Source organism: Sinocyclocheilus anshuiensis, unplaced genomic scaffold (genome assembly GCF_001515605.1).
Source record: "Sinocyclocheilus anshuiensis isolate Anshui unplaced genomic scaffold, SAMN03320099.WGS_v1.1 scaffold983, whole genome shotgun sequence".
Lineage (NCBI taxonomy): Eukaryota > Metazoa > Chordata > Actinopteri > Cypriniformes > Cyprinidae > Sinocyclocheilus > Sinocyclocheilus anshuiensis.
The window spans coordinates 941,729-964,393 of record NW_015546086.1 but is presented as its reverse complement, the minus strand read 5'-3'; the positions used below and the strand labels follow the sequence as shown (position 1 = coordinate 964,393).

The window sequence follows — 22,665 nt, the reverse complement described above, 5'->3', positions numbered from 1 at the left end:
TTGATGTGAGATACATATATATATATATATATATACACACACACACACACACACACACACACACACACACTAATATAAAAAAAATGGATAAAATCTTCGGCAATAATATGAGGTGTAATATATATATACCCATGAGTCTCAGTTTCAGTGGCTGAGGACTGACACTGTCAATCTCAACTTTGAGAAGGTCCTTAGCAGCAGCAAAGATCTCCTCCTCAGTGCAGACAGCGTACTGGTCACTTCAAATTTGACATTCTTCTGCTTCAAAGTAACAGTTTTGCCAGTTTTTAACAGTAGTACAAACACAAATAAATACATTTCATCTTATGAATGTGAGACCAATATTTCTACATGTTTACATTTATACTAATTGTGTATGGAATATATTTGACATGTTTCTGCACATAATAAACTATGTGCAAATAATTCAAGGTGTTTTACAGACATGTTTAAAAAGTTTAAAACATCCAGAAAGTAGGGAAGTGAAACAACTGAGAAGATTTCCTATACAACACAAATATAAAATTACATATCTTCAAAACAACATCTGCAAAAGCAACTCTAGTACATGGTAATGATGTTGATGTCCATGCCAAAGCAACTGAGATTTAATAAACAGATCAATCAAAAGATAAATAGTTCAGAGTGATATGCAAGTTTTTGCTGGCTCTTTCCGACACTCGGTATAAAGATGAGAGAAGCTACTTTTGCTCTGAAACCCAGGTACCTTGAGGACCTCCCGCTGTAGGTCCTGTGCTAGATCATGACAGAGAGACCTACACAGGGAATACTGCTCCTCTGGATCACTCATCTCCCCAAACGTCCTAAAAGAAAGAGTGAATAGAAATAACACGAATAAATTGACAGGAGGAGGAAACAGAAAGTTGATTTCAAGTTTACAGAAATGTTTGGATCTGAAACATGTGCTGAAGACTGGAGAAAACTTTGAGCTGATTTCCTCTCAGTGCTCATGCTTTTTCTTTCTGAGTCCCTGAAACAAAACACCATTTTTCCCATGAAACATTAGAACCACATTCTTATTCTGTATCCAACAAACTACTACGCAAAAATGTTTGACACTGTAACATTTAAAAAAGAGCACACCTCTCGATACATGTGGAGCCCAAACCCAAAGATATGTGAAGGAAATTATGCCAGGAGGTTCCCGAAAAAAAGCAGGGATAGTAGCGCCATCTGCTGGCCCAGTTGGTCACAGTTGACAATACAAAGCAGCCAGCATCTTCTCCGTAACCTTTCCCACACCAGACACCTGGAATAAATAAACAGTAATATTAGGTCACATTAATGAGCTATAAGACTTAGAGATAAACGGGTCAGACAGACCTTTCTGACAGGAAGATCCTGTATAAACTCCATCACAGCTTGTCTCTCAGGAGGAATTCGGTACTGGCCATTGGGCTTGTTCTTATCACTGCATACTTTTGCAAGCATCATGTTTGGGGCGATGCCTATAAGAGAGATCAAACAAGGAAATAAATACTCTACATTTCTTACATAATGTGGGAAGACTGTATATGCTTACTTCTGCAATTTAAGTGTAAATCACTAAACAAACTATCCAGTCTCTCACCTGCACTGGCAGTAAGAGATGTTTTCTGCTGAATACGGAAGCGCATCTCCCTCACAGCCTCCTCTGCACTCGTCCCAAACACCTCTGCTTTCCTATCAGACCCTGAAAGAGAGGGCGAGGAGCTGGGACTGTCCTCAAACAGCACAGGAGACAGTTCATCTTTCTCTGATTCAGCTGTAGACTTGTCTGTATCATTTTCTTTTAAAGAACAGGATAAAAAACATAAATCAAGCTACTGTAACCACTCATAATAAAAGACACACTTTAATTGTCAACGCTTTCACAAAGTAAAAATTGGACCTCTTTTTAAAGTCTACTAGCCCGGGGATTTTTAATCATTTAGACGCTATGGATCCCCAAATATTATCATCCTCGTGTGAGGGACCCCCATCCTAAAATGTACAAATGTTTGTATAAAGACCCAATTTATACTGTGAAAAATTAATATTATAAATTAGACTTTTTTTCTACTTCCTATAGTACTGTAAGATTAATTTTATTTATTTCTTACTTGATTTAAATACAATGCTTGCATCTGATGTATGTGATGAAGACTGAAAACAACTTTGAGCAGATTACCTCTCAATGCTCATGCTTTGTAAGCTTTATGTATTATTTATTAATTTATTTAAATACACTTTTCATTTATTTAATCCTTCTTTAAATTAACTATTATTATTTATTTAGACTTTTATTATACACAGTGTATCTCTAAACTTTTCCTCAGCACGGACCCCTCTAGCACACCTTTACAGACCCCAGCTTGAAAACCCCTGCACTAGACAGTAGACTACAGTAATGCACCTGTCTTATCACAGATGCAATATGTTTGCATGGTCTCGGGCCAGTGCTTCCGCTGCTCAGTGATATCCAGATAAGCCTCGTCCAGACTCATAGGCATGAAATGAGGGTCATATTCTGAAAATATCTCTCGCACCTTTAAGACAGACCCAGGCATTAACAAACAGTAGCTATGACTATTGAATAATGTAGGACTGATATACAACATACCTGGGCACTTACTGCTCTGTATTTGTCAAAGTTAGTCGGCACAATGACAAGATTTGGACAGAGCTTCTTCGCAATGAACCCTGGCATGGCAGCACGAACACCAAACCTTCTAGCGTGGTAATTGGAGGTTGACTGAAAATGATAATTTAAAATGTCAACATTGTAGATACAGTGGGTACAGAAAAGAATCACCCCCCTTTAAAATTATCACATTTTGTTTGATTCTGTTTTTTTATTTATTTTTCAGACATGTTGGTGTTATATCTTTCACTTGGATGTTATAAGTTGCACTGAGTAAATCCAGCTGGATAAAACAAAAACTGTGTCCGTCTTCATTTCAGGCTGCAAAGCAACAAAATGTGATTATTTTAAAGGGGTGATTCTTTTCTATACCCGCTGTATGTGACGATGTTCTGCAAGGTTTATTTTAGATTCTCACCAGCATGCTCATGGATCCCACTGCCATCAGTTTGTCCTCCAGCTCCGGGCAGTCTCTCATTTCGACAGCAGCATAGAAGGCGTCCATGTCTACATGAACTATCACACGGCCCAGCTCTCGACTTCTCTCCAGTTCACACGTCAGTTTGTCCACCTATGGTATGAAAACTCTTAAATAATAATTCTATCTAAAAGGGGTCCTAAAATTAATGTAGTCACTGTATATTTTATGTAATGCTCACTTAAATATGTCCAGGTCATGTTTCACCCCAGTTTATATTTTGCATAAAGACAACATTGCTTATTTTAGGACCATTAAGGTTTATTGCATGTGACATAATTTTTATGACAATAAAGCACAACTGTCATTATCATAATGCATTCAGATTTATTATTTTTGAGTTTGTAATTCTCAATATTTTTACAATTGTGTAAAACATTAATGAGGTTCATCCTGCACAGACACAATTTGTTTTTTAAATTAATATCAATATAAATTAACCATGATGCATACATACTTTAAAAACTTTTGATTTAAATAATATATCTTTTTTTTTTTCAATATGATAGTGTGAATTAGATTTTTACACATTACAGCAATAAAACCGACACAGGAAATTTGTGTGTTCACATGGTGGGGAATCCAATCATAACATTTAAGACAATCATTACAGAGTTGGTTACCTCTACTTGTGCTTGCTTCATTCAGTTCTTTAGACCTGTTTCCACTGATCATCCTTGAGATGTTTCTACAACTTTAAATTCAGTTGATTGGACATGATTTGGAAAGGCACACAACTGTATATAAGGTCCCACAGTTAACAGTGCATGTCAGAGCACAAACCAATCCATGAAATCCAAGGAGTTGTCTGTAGACCTCCGAGACAGGATTGTATCAAGGCACAGATCTGGAGAAGGGTACAGAAAAATTTCTGCAGCATTGAAGGTCCCAATGAGAACATGGTGGCCTCCATCATCCATAAATGGAAGAAGTTTGGAACCACCGGCCAAACTGAGCAATCAGGGGAGAAGGGCCTTAGTCGGGGATTTGACCAAGAACCCGATGGTCACTCTGATCAGAGCTCCAGCGTTTCTCTGTGGAGAGAGGAGAACCTTCCAGAAGAACAACCATCTCTGCAGCACTCCACCAATCAGGCCTGTATGGTAGAGTGGCCAGATGGAAGCCACTCCTCAGTAAAAGGCACATGACAGCTCGCCTGGAGTTTGCCAAAAGGCACCTGAAGGACTCTCAGACCATGAGAAACAAAATTCTCTGGTTTGATGAAACAAAGATTGAACTCTTTGGCCTGAATGGCAAGCGTCATGTTTGGACGAAACCAGGCACCGCTCATCACCTGGCCAATACCATCCCTACAGTGAAGCATGGTGGTGGCAGCATCATGCTGTGGGCATGTTTTTCAGCGGCTGGAACTGGGAGACTAGTCAGGATCAAGGGAAAGATTAATGCAGCAATGCACAGAGACATCCTTGATGAAAACCTGCTCCAGAGCGCTCTGGACCTCAGACTTGGGCGAAGGTTCATCTTCCAAGAGGACAATGACCCTAAGCACACAGCTAAGATAACAAAGGAGTGGCTATGGGACAACTCTGTGAATGTCCTTGAGTGGCCCAGCCAGAGCCCAGACTTGAACCCGATTGAACATCTTTGGATAGATCTGAAAATGGCTGTGCACCGACGCTCCCCATCCAACCTGATGGAGCTTGAGAGGTCTTGCAAAGAAGAATGGGAGAAACTGCCCAAAAATAGGTGTGCCATGCTTGTAGCATCATACTCAAAAAGACTTGAGGCTGTAATTGGTGCCAAAGGTGCTTCAACAAAGTATTGAGCAAAGGCTGTGAATACTTATGTACGTGTGTGTGTGTGTGTGTTTTTTAACTTGCAAAGATTTCAAACAAACTTCTTTCACGTTGTCATTTTGTGGTATAGTTTGTAGAATTTTGAGGAAAATAATTAATTTAATCAATTTTGGAATAAAGCTGTAACATAACAAAATGTGGACAAAGTGAAGCACTGTGAATACTTTCCGGATGCACTGTACTCTACTCTAGGTTGTATGATTTTTATTTTCAAGTTGGGATTAAGTTAGTTAAATTAATACCAGAATCAAGTACATCACTTCATTTTTAAAAGGGTTATATGATGCGATTTCAATTTTTCCTTTCTCTTTGGAGTGTTACAACTCTTGGTGCATAAAGAAGACTAAAGAAGACTAAAGTCTCAAATCCAAAGAGATATTCTTTATAAAAGTTAAGAGTCAACCACTCCTACCTAAAACGGCTCGTTCAAAGAAAGAAGGCTAACTTTTATTCTCGCTGTAGTATTGTTGTTGCCGCCGCCGCCATGCTGTGGAGATGCTGTGTGTTTCGTTGTTTGGTCTTCCAAAAGAGGACACGACTAGAAATCAGTGGTTAAGTTGTATTTACAACACTGTTCCAGAACAGTTCAACCCAAATATTCAAATGTGTGCAGCACATTTTATGGAGGACTGTTTCCTGATCCTGGAAGAGTAGACTACAATGCCGGCTGTTCTGACTCACAGACTGTAAGTACGTTTTTTATATTTAAAGGATTTGCCACTGACGATTCAAGCGCGAGTTTTGAGCAGTGTAGAGTAGCGCTTGTTGTTTGTCGTTTCTCCGATCACAAATGCAGACATTGTTTTATGTTTACGCGGCGCGATGCAATGCAACACGTAAAAAGACAGTATAAGTCATTATAATCAGTAATTATGTCCCCACCGGATGCAACAAATGCCTTGTTTATAATGATTTTTTAAATGTTTTTGTCTCGTCGCTCAGGCCGGGACACGGCATCAACAGTATGGTGAGGGGCGTAACATTTCCGTCCCACGCTTGAGGTATTCGGCCAATCACAACACACTGGATAGCTGGCCAATCAGAGCACACCTCGCTTTTTCAGACCGATGAGCTTTGTAAAAATCGACGCGTTTCAGAAAGGCGGGGCATAGAGGAGAAACAATGATGTACAGTATGTGGAAAATAATGTGTTTTTTGAACCTTAAACCGCATAAACACATTTAATTACACCAAATACACAAAATAATGTTCTTTTTAGAGAAGTTGTCACAAGGTCTAAATCTTACTAAAATGCTTTCTGCCAAGAATCATGATGGTTGTCTAATGATGGTTGTTATGACATATGTGTTTTAAATGTATACAATTTTATTTATTATAGCTACAATGGTTTTATATTTTTGTCTGTTTAATGAATTGCTGTATGTTTCAAAATTGTTGTACTGTTTAAATATAAATTAAAAGGCCCTATAGACTCCAGTGACAACTTATCCCCAAAAGTGGGTCATGTATGCAATAACTATTTTGTGGTTCACTCTATGATAGGATATGTATACACAAACACGGAAATAAACCTTCAGTAGAAACCTTCAACCTGCAGTGACAAATAGTTCCTATATAAAAGATGAGTTTTAACGCCATTACAGAGTGCACTGTATCGGCCAGAAAATGTAACACGTGATTGTAGTTTCGCTCTTGGCTAATGACCAGTGCCGAGAAATGATGGCTTGGCCGTCGCAAAGTCTCGCGAGAGTTCATTATGACATTTTATTTATTGTGAGTAATTCCCGAACTGCGTTTTTGCGCCTATGCCTCGAAGGGCATTTCGGGAAGAGGGCGCCTTTTGTTGTGTTTGTTTAGAGTCCAAAATAGTAATCTTTACTCCATCCGTAGTAACAGCAAATGCGATTCTCGCGATATTTTGCGACAGTCAAGACTTCCGGATAATGACGAGTGTGCGGAAAGAGGATCTGAATCGACGGACTGTAATATAACTCTTACAAATGGGAATTATGCGTAAAGAAATAGTAAGAACAGTGCTGTGACCGTTTTATTTTTTTATTTTTAGCGGGTTTAACATATAGTTTTGTGTTTTAATTGTATTGTGTGAGTATATTATAACTGCACACGCTACGCAGCATTTACTTTGTTGATCGTAAAAGGAACTGGCGTGTTTCCTCAAGAAAGCCATTGAATGTCGCTTTCACGAAACGCACAGATTTCACGGTGAGAGATATGGATTAAAAATCGTCGAAATGATCCGCCACGTTTGCGTAGGGACGGTTTTGATGCTGTTAATCAACATCGGTAAGGACACAAAAGACATGATGTGTGGAATTGCAGTAACTGTAATATTTAAAAGAGCGTATGATTACTTTTTATATCCATAACCTAGAATACCGCCTGTCTGTTTTATTTCAGAGGGGACATTCTGCTTATATCCGCCTCAGGATGTCAAGTTAGTCGGATCATATCTGCAGTGGAAGAAGCCTCCGGATGAAGATAGTGTGCTGTATTTACTGCAGTGTAAACATGGCTCGTAAGCATTTTGTTTTAAAGGGATAGTTAAACTAAAAAGACAATTCTGTCATCATTTATTCACCCTCATGTTGTTCTTTCTACACTGAAGCACAAAATGAGAAGTTAGACAGAATTACAGTCACTGTTCGCTTTCATTAGCCCTTTTTCCATACAGTGAAATTGGATGGTGACTGAGGCCTTAGTAGAAAAACTAACAACTTATCTATGGTTACTTTGATTTTAGCAAATCAGACGATGAATGGTACAATGTGATGAGCCATAACGAGACCGAGTTAAGATTTAAAATCTCTCCCGAGTTTTATGAAGCAGTATTTCGAGTACGCGCAGAGAAAGGAAACAACATGTCTGAATGGCAATATTCAAAGAAAGTCCAGTGTGTAAATGGTAAGGAGTGCTTTATGTGGTTATATGTTCCATCCATTTTAAATTGAAATGTTTTATCACCTCTAATATGTAACATAAACTCAAGTGCACATATTCACATAGTTATATATTTCTTTGTTCATCCTGTTCCACAGCTAACTCTTGTGTTCCTGTGATGAAACTGTCTGTAAAACCTGAAAAGGCTTATGTGACTTTGGAACATATGGACGAGAGCTTGGAGAAAGAACATGGAGAAAATATACAATTTAATGTATCATTCTGGAAAGTGGATAATGGAGGATACTCGAAGGTCTCTTGCATCCTTAACACACACAAAAAAAAATCACGTAAACTTATTCATTCACTATATTTCTGAAAGAGGACTATTGTAAAGCTGATAAGAGTTTTTGATCCTACAGGTAGAGTTTATTATTACAAATAGCAGGAAACAAATACTGGAACTGGAATCAGGGCAAAACTACTGTTTCCAGGTTCAGTATCTCTTCTATGAAAAGCCTTATGGAAATGTTAGCAACCAAAGTTGTGCAATCATCCCAGAAACGCGTAAGTCTTATTCACTTATTTATTACAAACTGCAAGAGTTTGATTCACATTGTTTGTGATTAAACCCAACCAGAAATTAGTTAGCTTTTAAGCAGATACTGAAATGAATTGCATGCTGCAATACATTGTGAATTTTGCTGACATACTTTAATTTGTTTTACTGATCATTCATAATGCCTCCTGTTCTTTCATTTCTTTTTTCCTGTGTAGTGGAAATGATAAAGAGCCGTGATTTGCTGTTTATTATATTAACTACACTGCTTTTTACGGCCATGTGTGGAGTCTGCATTTTTATGCTTTTTAAGCACCACAAAAAGGTCAAACAGCTGTTACAACCACTCCGCCTGGTAATTCCTGACCATTATCTAGAGGTACACATCCATATTTTATAATTATCACTTCACCGAGATAAAGTAAAGTAACTGAATAGGAACTCTGTTAATATAGCAAATTATAACTGTACTAACAGTGTAACAGTGTACAGTGTACTCAAATTTGTTTTGAGGGCTTAAAAGTCTTGCTACCAGGCAACAACCCTCTCTTAAATGATCATGCAACACTTAGTCAGATGGGAAGTTTTTTTGTTTGTTTGTTTGTTTGTTTTTTATTAAATGAGTTCTATTTTCTCTCCCTATATAGTTTTTAAAGTCTGGGGACGGGGAGTTTCCTCTGCAGGCATGTTCAAGTCCCAGCAGTCAAAGTTTACAGTCATGTGACATGATCATAGTAATAGAGAACAGCAGTGTGAAGCAGAAAGGCCAAGAAGAGGAACAAGTTTTTTAACTTAATGATTGTGTTTGTCTTTATGCATATAAAGTGTATTTACTTTTTTTTTTGGTAAACAGTATGCTTTGCACATCACTAACAAGCTATGCTTACAAATTCAAATCTGTACTGTGTAAGTACAGATTTTTTTAAAATACTGGTCCAGGATCAGAAAACAGTTGTATTAGTAATAGGGTATATATTGCTGAACACAGAATATAATTTGATTCCCCCTTTGATTTCAGCTATTTGGGTTAGATTAGATAACAATGTTCAATATGTCTAGCTCTATTAACACTAAATATGAAAATCATTGTTTGTTGCACCAGTTTTAGGACAATGTAATCGCTATCTGCCTCTAATATACATAAGGATCTAGGATGGGGAAAGCAGGGGTTGAGCACAAGTAAATAATTAAATTCCTGCCCATAACATTTAAATACGTTTAAATGTATATGAAATCTGCAAATCACTGTAATAATTTAATTTGCTTGTTATTGTTTGGCACTAACTGTGATTGGTCGCTCCATTTGATCCTCTGTTATTTCTTCCCTGTTACAACACAAGACACAAGTGCTCAGTTTTTAGTATTGCATTTAGTATTTAGTTACCTTAATGTTATTTAAAATTCCTTCTAAATAGCAGTATACATTTGGTCTTGTCTTCCCCTTTAATTTCTTTTTTGTGAAATTTACTTGGTTGCCCTGATTTAAAAAATATATAACATTTCATGTAACGAATGCAGTTATCTACACTGATGGATTCTATATGGAGGAAAGGAGGATCTTTGAGTAGTGTTATCTTGGAAAAGTATGTGCCAGAGCTTATTTTAATTGCATGTTAAAATTGGTTTGCTTTTGATAAAATGTTGAGCTTGTTTATGTTTTTATGTTCTTGTAAAAAAAAAAAAAAAGTTAGTGTTATACAAAAAAAAAGTTAATACAAAGCCTTAATTTGTCATAGTCGCCATGCATTTGACAAGCAATGCCAACTAAGTTAGTAGTTGTTGTGGTCAATATGTTTACACAGTAAACTGCACTTAACGTAATAGTATAGTTTGATAAATTCATTTTATATAATGTATCAATGAAAATAGTCTTTGAGTTTTGAAACTACTGCTAATTGAGAAAAAAAAACACTTGCTGTGTTTTCAGTTTAAGCCAGAGAGCAGACATTTGTCTTTGTAACTGAAATCCCTGAATAATGTAAATGTTTGTCTGCTTTTCTTGTTTTGCTTTTCTTGTACATATTTTGTATAAACTTGCTCGAGGATTTGTGCAAGTTTCATAATTGTGAAAAAAGGTGATAGAAATAAAAAAAAGAAACTGTTCTAGGATTAAGATAAGGGCTATACATAATTTATTCTAATGACATGATAACATGCAACTTTTACCTGGAATTAATTTGTTTTTCTTTTTACCACAAGAGGGCACAAACCTGACAAGTACCAAATGGTGTTACTCTCAGCTTTAGTTAGTACTCGCTTCCTAAACCCTGCTGCTTTAAGAAAACCTAATCATATATTGCAGCATTGCACATCTTTTACCTGAATGGTTACTCATAAAGAAAAGCTGGGAGCGAGAAGCCATTTTAGACTGAACTGTGAACTTGTGCACCCTGTTTTCTTCACAGAACATTCTATCATTGCATGAGGCTGAAGTAAAGAATGTGCCAGTGGCAAACAATGTGTTGGATGGCTTTAGAGATGACAAGGAAAGAGTCTTAAACCCCTTAACTGTGCCTCCTGATGCCTTTGTCTCAATATCCATCAAAGGAATGTTATTAAAAAGCCTGCAAACCCACAGTGAGGAACAAAGGGCTTCAAATACTTAATGGCAGACAGGTGTTTATGCAGGTGATGCTTGACACATGGATGTTTGTGTCCTGAGAAAGAGACACATTTGTCGAAGAGGTTATTTTCTAAACACTGTCTAAACTATGGACCAATATCCCTTCTGAAAAAGCACCTTGATCCAGCCTGAGAAGTTTTGCTGGTCTCGGATGGTTTAGCTAAACTGGTCTAGCTTGGCTGCAATGATGGCCAAGCTGCTGTTCAGCTGGATGGTGTCGTGGAAAAATTATTGGTTGAGAAAGTTTTTCAACTTTTTTTTCTGTCTTCTTTTATTCTTTGCAAAGAGAGTCAACAAACAGAAGGGTGAAGTACCCCTCCATTTACACTAACCAGCTAAAACTAGTTATTTCTACCGGTTAAGATGCTCAGGATGTATCTTTCTATATGTAACAAAGATGATTCAACAAAAGACTCTTCATACGCATTTTATATGCAGCCAAGTAAGAAATTAAGCAAACAAAGTAAATGTTTATCACAATGGCCAGTTAGTCGCAGCTTAAAACCAGACAGGAAAACCAGCTAAGACTGGCAGACCAGTTTAGATGTAGCTGTTTTGTTGTTGTTTGTTTTTCTTTAGCGAAGATTGGAGGTCTTTTACTATATGCTAATTGAATCAAAAGCTGTGTAGAACAACTCTGATATAGTTACCTTTGGTCTAGGGGTCTAATAAACCCATTCTTGTGTGCAAAGGTCGATCTCTCATGAAAATATTTAAAGCATGGAAAGAAGTACTTTTAAAAACTTGATTTAAAATGTTGTTTTATAAGTTGAAGGTGATCATCCGCTTGGAGTCGCAAAAAAATTCTGTGCATTCTTTGGTTATTTTAACATTGATTTCTATATGAGCCTGTAAGGATTAATTATCTTGTTACATATTAAATACCATTTAAAAGTTTGGGGTCAGAAAAAAAAAAAATATATATTTAAATAAATACTCTTATTTAGCAAGGATGCATACTTTTTTTTAAAAAGTTAATGTAAAGACATTTATAATGTTACAAAAGAATTAGAAGTATCCACAAAAATATTAAGCAGCAAAACTGTTTTCAACATTGATTATAATTAAGAAATGTTTCTTGAAAACATTACATTTATTTAAATAAAAAATAAAAAACATGGCTTAAAGAAAAGTTTGGAGCAAAATTTTTCATCGAGCAAACAGCTTGCAGCGCTAATTTCTTCCCGACATCCATTTTCAAATAAACAACTCCTGTTTCACGTGTTGTTTCGCGTCATTCCCGTTCCAATTCTCGCGTGTGTTTTCCTGACAAAACGTGGTTTGTAGAGTCGTTGGGTGACAGAGCTGTTGTCAGCTCCTGTAGTGTGTGAACACCACAACGAAGCCCTATTCGCACGGGATTAGTATTACCTGGTGACCTCCAGTCATTTGTAATAATTGCGGAGGTTGTCTGTGATCTTAATCCCGTGCGAATCGGCCATGTCTGTAATTTGTAAAGTAAAAATTCCCCCGCAAAAGACCTACCATATTTCGTCGAACACCGAGGTCCTGTGCTAATATTAGTCCCGTGCGAATCGGCATCTCTGTGATTCGGCCAGCATTTGGCGGGTGGCATATCATTTTTCGAGGTTTTTGTTTGCTGTGCGCCTTTTTATCCATCTTTCGCGAAGAATGGCGCTGCGTTGGAGTGTTTGATAGTATTTTGGGTGCTGTCATCATATCGCTACACCATACAATTTGCAGAAAGAGAAAGCTGAAAAGGTTTTGAGGTTAATGTGGGGGGTAATTTCAAAATCACACAAGGTCCCCTGATAATACTAATCCCGTGCGAATAGGGCTTTAAAGACAGAACATCAAGTCATGTAGTCTGAACAGCACAGCGATCTGCCGACGTTTAAAGTCGTGTAGTGTGAGCTTGGATTAAGTATTTGGTTAATGCTGATGGTTATAACATTTGGTCATAGTAGTTTGAGAGCCCAGCGCTCTTTCTGGAAGTTCCCCACAGGCAGTTATAGATCACGAATGCAAAAATGGGCAGTGTTTAGGTGTTACACCTGTATTTCTCTCTTGCCTCAAGGTGAGAAAATGAGTGCACTTGTCATATTTATGTCTGGGTATCTATGAGAAGGAAAACATGAAAGAGAGACAGAAAATAGACAAACTGCATAGATTTCGCTCCACTCCACATGTAACATCACAATAAGATGGTCTGGTTAAAAAAAATGCCTCAGCAGACAGTCCACACGCTGAAACTTCAAAGCTCTGGCATAATAACATCATAAAGTAAATACTTTAGCAAGCTCTCACAGAGATGTTTTTGTTCAAGATGAGAATGGATTGAAAGTTTGGTAAGAGATTATCTGCCAAGAAAAAAAATCAGTAGGACATCTGAAGCCTTCAAAATCACTTAGTTCAGTGGTTTATTTTGCTCGTTTAAAACTTGCATAACACCATACACCGACAGTGTTATATTTTGTAGGCTATATTTCAGAATCTTACTTTATACATAGAATTTTCACTTCTGTCCCTGTCTGTCCACATCTAACGTTCTAGAGTTGGTGTGAAACAATTTGAGGGCTGCACATTCATGTGTGCCATTTTCCACCTAAATATGGGCAATATACAAAGAGTATTTTACTTTACAATGACTAATGTGTTTGAGAATAAAGGCAAAATAAAACATATGGAGAGAATCAAGTACAATAAGCATTGAATTCTGAACTCTGTTTTAAAAACATTTGCTATTTCAAGGACTGCAACAGTTGTCTGATTTGTCAAGCATGTAAATGTACATCCTTGTGATATTTGTAGTCATTATTTACTGTACTTGTTAGTCTGTGTAATTTATGTTGTCGAACAAAACATGGAATATTTTCAAGTATGCTAATCACAGACTTTATTTTACTCTAAAATTGAAAACGCTTAAGAAATTCACAAGGGAACGCAAGGCCAGTAAATGCTAAATCTAGGACTAAATTAGGACTACAAAATTAACATTTCAGTGAAGGAAGTTAAATATCTTCCAAATCAAAAACTTAAAAGGTAAAATAATTCTGATTATTCTCTCTCTCTCTCTCTCTTTCATAAGATCAACAATTTGCTCATTGGCCTACAATCAACGATGGGCAGTATTTCAGATACATGTATTTAAAATACAAAATACTTTTTTTTGTATTTAAAAAAACCCCGAATGTAATTTGCATTTAAGTACATTTTTCCACACAGTATTTTGTATTTGTATTTTAAATACATTTTCCACACATAATTTTGTATTTGTATTTTAAATACATTTTCCACACAGAATTTTGCATTTGTATTTTAAATACATTTTCATTTATTTGTGCCCATCTCTGCCTACAATCATACGGCTTTGACAGAGGTTAACTCTAGTTATAGAGAACCTCAAATTACGAAGAAATGGCAAGATACATACCATTCTAGCACCTTGGACACAATCAAACTCCAAACTTCCAAACTCAAAAAGTGCAAATACTATGAAAAGAAAAACACATTCTCAGCTAAAACGATCAGTTATTGGTTACTTTCCACCACTTTGAGCTCTCATCAAATTTTCATGCATCCAAAAGCTACACAGTATTTAGTAAAATATTCTGTCAAGTGTGTTTCAGACACACAACATAAACAAGAGTGTAGAGAAAAGAAAGAAAGAAAGAAAGAAAGAAAGAAAGAACAATAAGCATGTGCATAAAATAAAATATGAATATTATAAATACATATTTTCCACTATTATTTTGTATATCATCAGATGCATCTAACATAAGAACAGCTGATGTTACAGTAAAATCCACTCACTTTACACATATGCTTTTGTCCCTACGGGGAGAGGAAAGGAATGGCTGACCTTCAGAAAGACCATGCTCTCCAACTGAGCGTTTAATAATGTATCATTTAAAAAGAACTCTATGTAGTACAGACATTTTGTTCTGCGGTGTCTTTTTCATTCAGTTGAAATGCTTACTGACATAACATAACATAACATAACATAACATAACATAACATAACATAACATAACATAACATAACATAACATAACATAACATAACATAACATAACATAACATAACATAACATAACATAACATAACATAACATAACATAACATAACATAACATAATTAGGTATGTCTGACATAATGAAAAGAGTAACAAAATACAACCAAATCTTCATTTTCCTTTTTAAAAAAGCGTAAAGTCATTGGTTTACATTTTATGAAATTTAACATAGCCTAAAAAAATTCATCTAAAAATTAAAAACATTTGCTAGGTTGCTAAGGGTGATTAAAAATGCATCACCCTTTATCTATTTACATTTGATTCGTTTTTCTACCGTGTTTCGCCCACATGCTGTCTGTGTGAGATTTCTCCAGAAGGTGTCACTGTGTCTCAGGTGAATATGAAGTAACCACAAGGTGCGCGCGGAGCACCTGTTTTCATCCCACCGCCAAACTTTGGATCCGCTGATCACGCGAGCGCACATTCACTAAAGTAGTTACGCGGGTTACTTGTCTTTACGCTTTGAGGCGTGTATTTTCAAGTTAATGAATTGTCGTTTTCAAAGAGAAATGGGTGTCAGTATCATCTTACTCAAGGTAGGCTAAACGCGTGTTTTAGCGCAGCTTCTTGGCCTCCCACTCGTGCTGTGACGTGAAGTGACTAGCAGCGGCCAGTAATAAATGAAACGCGCAATTTGAAGCGTCCAGTTGTTCTGCTGCTCCAGCAGACGCGCGTTATCTCTGTCACATGCGGCGGAGCACATTCAGACAGGACGGGAGGTATTTTAGATTTACTTTCTGTCACTTTTTTCTTGTTTGCTATTCAAAAAACGTAGCTTTCTTATTACACTCATAAGGGCTAATTAAAACCATTGTTGTCAGTGTTTTGCGGGCGCGCAGTAACTGAACAGCTGAAATGTTTGACGTTGCAGAGGTTCCGTTGCTCGCGCTGGACTGAAGCAGCAAACTACTGGAATACATTATCAGCGATTCAACTGAACAAATGAGCGGCGGTAAGAGGTAAGAGCCTAAAACCTTTTCCTGTATCTATCGGTTCTGTGGTCAGGGTTACAGATCAGTTAACAAGTCTCATCCAGTTCATAGTAGAATAGCTTCTGAAAGCCCTTACAACAACAGACACTGCAAGCTGTTTAAGCGACATTGGATTTACAGTTGAATTTACATTGAAATGACTTACAGTAGTTTTTACGTACCTACTTTTTGCCAGCACTGCCAGATAGGCTGTCTATGAAAACTTTTATAAAATGAGATAATATCAGAGTTATCCTTGAGGTCCTCTTTCCATATTTCACCTGCTGTGAGTTCAACAACATCACAGGCTCTGGTGAATTTCTTTTCTATGTAGTTTTTAAGTAATCGTGCTCATGATTTCTGCCATAGCACCATATGTCAACTCCATTATATTAATTATGTTGGATATTTGGATAATGTCCCTCATTCACTATTATTTATTAGTACTTAGAAACACCATACCTTATATGCAAAACCTGGCTAATTTGACAACACCTTCAGCTATCAACACCTTAAGATTTTCTGTCTAACTGGTGACAGTTCAGTGTAGGAGCTTCATTCTTTATTTCATTTACGTGAATGGAGTATATCAATATTTGTAATAAACATATAATAAGCTATATTCTGCACCCAAACATAGATAAATGCCTCTCATGTTCAGCAGATTCATCCAAAACAATTTGTTAATACGTAAACTTATTTATACGTATATTTTTTTCATCTTTGTAGCCTGTTATGTCCAAATACGCAAATATCAGTGATACTAGATCTAAATATTAGTTAAGTTAATATTTGCAGAAAGTTTGGTTCTCTTACCCATAAGAGATTGAAGTCAGTTAAGCAGATTGTTATGTGTAAAACGCTAAAGAAATCAGAAAAGAGCTAATTGATAATTTCACTGCCTTCATTGGTAGATGAATTTACGATGATTTTATTAGATTTTATTATTGATTTTGTTGCAGTTAAATCTGTCGCCACTCACCAGTTTTGCGTATTAAGTGTGGGTGTAGTGTATGCTAGTTTGTTATATTTCATGTATGTACCTTCAAAGATTTTTTAATATGGCCTTAATCCTGTTTAGTCATCAGTTGTTCAAGAAAGCTGATTCTTAAACGACAGTTCACCCAAATGACACCAAAGTATTTGCAAGAAAACGTGAAATTTGATGTGAAGGAGTACTGTTGGTGCTTGCTGTGTCAGTATCTGTTCTATAGGTGGCAATGAAGAATGGGGGAGGAAGAGGGATAGTTTCAATCTAAGGGGACAAGTAACAGTCAGAGTCTGATGTTAAAACACGTTACACGTTTTAGTGCAGATCTTGAATTTTTCTTTTTTTGCCTACTTTATAACAGTAGACAAAAGTGTTTTCCAAGAGATTTTCACCCTTTAACAGACCCTGGATTAATTGAGAGCCTACTTTTAATAGAAATGTTTTCCTTACAATTTGTACTTTCTGTACAATTGAGATTACTATAAACAGGATTGTTTTGTCTGTTATAATCATACGGGTTATGAATTTTGACATTGTCCATAAAACTGCTATTGTTGATGGTTGCTATTAACAGTCCTAACTTTGGTGTGTGTAAAGTCTAGGTGTTAGAAACATGGTCATGTCCACACACCCCTCTGTTAAACCTATTCACTGACCTATTAACCAGTCATCTAGTATTATAGCACGTCAAAGATAACCAAGTGCTATACAATCATTCACACATCTGTTTGCGTCACAGTTAACCTACCGTATGTAGTTATTCTTTTTAACAGCATGTGTAAAACCAAGTGTAAAACCCCCGCAGGTTTGAGTAATATAGCTTTTTAAATGGTTGTTGGTGTATTACTAACTTAACTTTCAGCTTTCAAGTTAAATGGCCCTTTGGATGACACATATCTTGACATACTGTACACTTTGCCAGAATTGCAACATATGCACATTGGGAAAGCATGCCTCTACCTACTTTTTTTGCAAAACTCCAAAATGTACCTATACATACTATTAACTGCAGTTTCTAGCTGAAATGAACACTAGAGGCAGTAAAAATCAATCAATAAAGACTTATTTTTGCACAGTTCCTTGCACAATACTATGTTATGACCTCAAAACACCTTTACCATAGTGCATGATCTGTGAACTAATACATATTTATGTTTGTATCACATAACCAGTTCCATTTTTATGGCTTTTCTGACATCGTAAACTTGATCAGTAGCTCACCCGGTATGACATTGCACTTGTGATGCTGAGCACCCAAGCACAAATTCCATGAAACACAAGTCATGATAAAAGAGACTTGTAGAAGCAATCGAAAATGACATAGTTGATTCAGCAAATGCGATTTTATCTCACGTTTACTCATGTTAACACTATCGAATAGTTTTAGGATAGGGTTTAGTGTATAGGTGGTATGTTCTTTTCAAATGCGATAGAGCATTAACATTTTAGCACCACTAATGGATCATTTCACTTCCGAACTGTTGCGATACATATAACAACGAATGTAATAACCTGTTGCCAGATTCACATTCACATTTCAGATAAATCTGAACACACTGTTAGTGCCACTCACTTTGAAAGTGTTATGAAATGTGCAAGAAGCAATGTAATATCATTTTGCTGAAATCTCACCACAGGCATGTTTTTTTCAATGAGCCTGGGTAGCAGAATTGAGTGGGTAAACTTGGCATCTTTTCAGCATGCTTGATTGCATCTAGTTGAGATATGTAGAGACACTGGGCTCTTGGGGAGCTCTGCGCTCTTATCAGAGAAACAAGCTCTATCCTTCCTGTTTGTGTTTACATCTTGGTTTGTATTTATTATTTTTTGTAAACATGTAATGAGCCCATTGAGGAAATCATTACCCTAAAGTGTGTTCTCTGGGCATTAAATGTTTTTAATGTATTTTAGAAGTGAAAAGCACTAAAGATGATCTGAACAAATAGCGTCATATCCATTTACTGCACACTTTTAGTCACACCTTTATTGCTGAAAGAGAAGATCAGTGCCTGAATTGTTTCGGTCTGGTCTTTGGACTCTTTGTCACTAAAGTGACAAAGAGCAGTCACACCTTGCTTGGAGCAATAATCTTTATTCCTAGTGGGCAAATGGCTACATACTTCCCCAGATGCAGCTGTAAAGTATATGGAGAGGGTCTCAATGAAGAATTTAAGATATTAAATCTTTCATGTATTAATGGACATAGAAGCATTGTCTTCTAACAACATACTCTTTATGCAACTTAATGGCCAAACTAATCACTCTTAAATCATTGTGATATTCACTATGTTGCTATTGCTTAATTTTACTATGTAGTAAAAGCAGAACATGTCAGATAAAGTTTCAACTGCTTCATGTCGTACATAAGCCAACTCAGAGTTGACTTCTCCAGTGATATAACTGAGTTTATTAAAAAAATCTGTAAGGAATAGCATACCACCTCTTCACTTATTATTGAAAAATGTCAAACAGGAAATGAGTTCATTTCAGCCCTGCTATGGATCTTTATCCTCCTCATTCCAGACATCCAGTATTGGACAAATTTGTTTGAGTTTTTCTTGCTTTATGTTTTTGGTCTGCTTAGACATGCATTTATTTTATTTATTTTTTTATTTTTACTTCAGCATTTTACATACAGTATACTCTGTAAATGTGCAGTGCTTCTATTTATCTAGCAATACTGGTAAAAAAATAAACATGGTCATATATAATAATATCAGATTTAGTTATCAAAATGAGATATACATATTAAATATTGTAATGATTTTCAACCCTGCTATGAATGTTTGTCCTCCACATTCTAAACATCCTAAATATTGGACAAATTTGTCTTAAGTCCAACATAATATTTTTATAACTACCATATTTTCTGCAATGCAAGTCGCTTTTTAAAAAAATCTGAAACATGGTTTGACACTTATTCCAAAGCGACTTTTTATTGCCCTGTATTTCACATTATTTCTAAATGTAATAATAAACCAATACAATGCTCATCTGTATATTTCAATAACATTTTGACCTGGTGTGACTACAGTCAGGTGTGAACTATTTTTAGGAAAATACAGTAAACATTGTTTGTTTGTAAAGTTTCCTATTTCAGGACAGATTAAGTTATGTTTCATTACTGATCTAATGTCAGAAGAGCATATAATGCCTCGTAATCACTTGAGAATAATAGGCCAGCTGGAGAAATCCGATTGTCATAAATAGTGTTTGAGTCCATGCTCAGTGTTTATTCCACCCACATGTAACTTGTTGTATTAGCATTAGTATCGCTCGTTAGCTGATTTGAAATCTGTGTGTGGCAGCCCGGCACACACCTCCTGGACATCAGACTCAATTAGCATCTTGCAAGGCTGCCCAGTCCTCCCCATCCCCCACAGACTGGATTACCCTCCTAATGTCTACCTGACTGCTCCTGCGTCCCTCAAGGGCAGCACTCAGAAAAGGACCGTGACCCATAAGTTGCACCACACATCTACTAACCCGGGCTGGATCCAGAACCAAAGACTTCCCCCTTGTTAGCGTTACCTGCTAACCTGGGAACATGGCTACTACTAGCAGAAACACACTGCAAGTGAATGAGCCACGCCGATATGGCTCCACGTTGTCTTTAGAAGAGAAATGTGAGCAGTCTTTCTTTCTCTTTTACTACTACAGGATGGAGGATGAGGCTGTGCTGGACAGAGGGGCCTCGTTACTCAAACACTTCTGTGATCAGGAAGAAGTTGAAGGCAAGTATCTCAATATATTTTTTACACTAAAGCCACTTTTTGATTTGGATTGTGAACTAAAGTTTGAAGCCTAGGAAATGTCTCTTATTGTGAAGTCATTTGGGGTTTGCTTTGATACAGTTAGATTTGAGTGGTATAATTAGTATGTTTACTTTAGGGTGATGAAGATGTAGGGCACAAATACTAGGTGACTTTGTGTTTACCTTGCTAGCTTCCTTCCGGTCCAAATATAGATTTAAATGAGTGCTAGTGTGTGTTGTTTATCAGAATGCAGTTTAAGAGCATGTTTAGGAAATAACTTTTATATGATTTATTTATTTTTTTAATTAATGAAGTCAGACAGCTAGAATCAGAATAAGATATTTGTCCTGGTGAAGCTTGTAGTACACAAAAAATAAATAAAAATAAAACAAGAAGACACGCATAATAAAATAAGTGAATAAATAATCAAATAAATATTTAATTATTTGTAATAACGTAATAGCTACATCAGTATAATCTGTTAATGTGAATAATTCAAGGCTTAATAAAAAAGCACAATGACTAATAGGTCCTCATCAGGTGTCTGAGCTACATACAGCAGATATCTTTAGCTTTTGAATGATAGCAGGGAGGAGAGATGGACCTGTGTTTCATCTTCTCTCTTTGTTCAATTTGCATGACTTTAAGAGTTCCTTATCGTTTCAGCTGTGATTGAACACCGTTCCTCCTCTTCCTGCTGTCAGAGTGTGGCAGAGGCTGCGTTCACAATGAATAATAGCTTACGGAATACTGCATAGTTTAAACTCTATACAGCCTACTATTCTTTAAAACAGGAAGGAAATCAGTATTATGCAACGATAAACGTTTCAAAAAGTAGTATGTTACTGTTGCATGTGCATAGTGTCCAGTTATGATCTTGGGAAAAAAATTGTAAGTTTGTGCAAAAATGTTTTAACTTTTGACAAAAAAAATATAAAAACATTTGGCCAAAAAAAACAAAAAACACTGTTGTACACTTTATTTTAAATTGTCAGTCATTTGTGCATACTGAATATTTGCATACTAGGTGTAGTATACATACTATATACTGCAGAGATGGTAAGACTAATATGTCAGTATGCTATTCTGAACTTTTAAGAGAAATGTTTTTGTATTTGTATTGTTTATTTTAGCTTTCAAGAGAGACTACTACTATTATTTAAATGGGATTACTATTACTGCTATTTAATTGGAATTTGGAGAGCTATATGCAAATTGAATTTTGGTTTAGTTTTGCCATTGACAGTTTGACTAACTTAGCAACCTACATTTAAATGTGCAATTTACATTTATAATAATATTTTTTTATGCTTCACTACCATTCAAAAGTTTGATGCCGGTAAGATTTTAAAAATTATTTTTGAAATAAGTCTCTTATGCTCGCAAGGCTGGATTTATATGATCAAAAATATAGTAAAAACAGTAATATTGTCAAATTTTATTACAAAGTAAACAAACTATTTTCTAGCTTCAAATTTTCGGCATGTCTAGAACAATTCTTACAAGTACAACACGACGTAGCTGGGCGCCGCGGATAGACGCCGAATGGCGCCGCCGGTGTGCCTACACTCAAAGAAAATAATGTATTTGAATTTTAAAGACGTGGCGTGGCGCGACGCGACGCTGCGCTTCTCGTCCGGTGTGTGACAGTGGTTGCAATTTATCTTTTAACTCTGTTCCTGAGCATTATAACCCCAATTTGCTGTTGTGTGCTGCGCATTTTACTGAGGACAACATGAGGGCGTACAGTGCCTGCCGGATATGCCAAAGAGCTTTTGTTGAAAGACGGAGCAAGGGGCGTGGCAGTACTGAAACACCGTCTAAGCTGTTCGCCAATCACGTTATTACAACTTTTCGGAAGGCGGACCTTCATCAAAGCCGAAACTAATGGAGCCGTTTGTGCCAGGATGGGGAGAAAGGTATTTTAATAATGTAAATTATGTGAAAAATAATGTGAA

The 22,665-nt window shown here is 36.4% G+C and overlaps 2 protein-coding genes and 1 pseudogene across 11 annotated transcripts in view; 2 read left to right on the top strand and 1 right to left on the bottom strand.

Annotated features, from left to right (window-relative positions):
* Positions 1–3,776, bottom strand: part of LOC107700053 (DNA polymerase kappa-like) — a 7,073-nt pseudogene extending 3,297 nt beyond the window's left edge.
* Positions 3,777–6,869: 3,093 nt separating this feature from the next.
* Positions 6,870–9,176, top strand: ifngr2 (interferon gamma receptor 2). Its single transcript, NM_001360774.1, has 7 exons — positions 6,870–7,183; positions 7,298–7,415; positions 7,641–7,801; positions 7,936–8,090; positions 8,200–8,344; positions 8,555–8,715; positions 8,984–9,176. The coding sequence occupies exons 1-7, from the start codon at positions 7,132–7,134 to the stop codon at positions 9,125–9,127; spliced, it is 936 nt and encodes a 311-aa protein (NP_001347703.1). The 5' UTR covers positions 6,870–7,131; the 3' UTR covers positions 9,128–9,176.
* A 6,218-nt stretch (positions 9,177–15,394) lies between these two features.
* The window catches only part of LOC107700079 (electrogenic sodium bicarbonate cotransporter 1), an 82,027-nt gene continuing 74,756 nt past the window's right edge, over positions 15,395–22,665 (top strand). For 4 of the 10 annotated variants that reach the window (XM_016501602.1, XM_016501599.1, XM_016501604.1 and 1 more), the window contains exon 1: positions 20,256–20,686. In XM_016501602.1, coding sequence (XP_016357088.1) covers positions 20,500–20,686 — 187 coding nt within the window. In that variant the 5' untranslated portion in view covers positions 20,256–20,499. Of the gene's footprint in view, positions 15,527–15,607; positions 15,710–15,811; positions 15,950–20,254; positions 20,687–22,665 lie in introns of those variants that run through there. The other 6 variants (XM_016501606.1, XM_016501605.1, XM_016501601.1 and 3 more) reach the window with 5 other exon arrangements.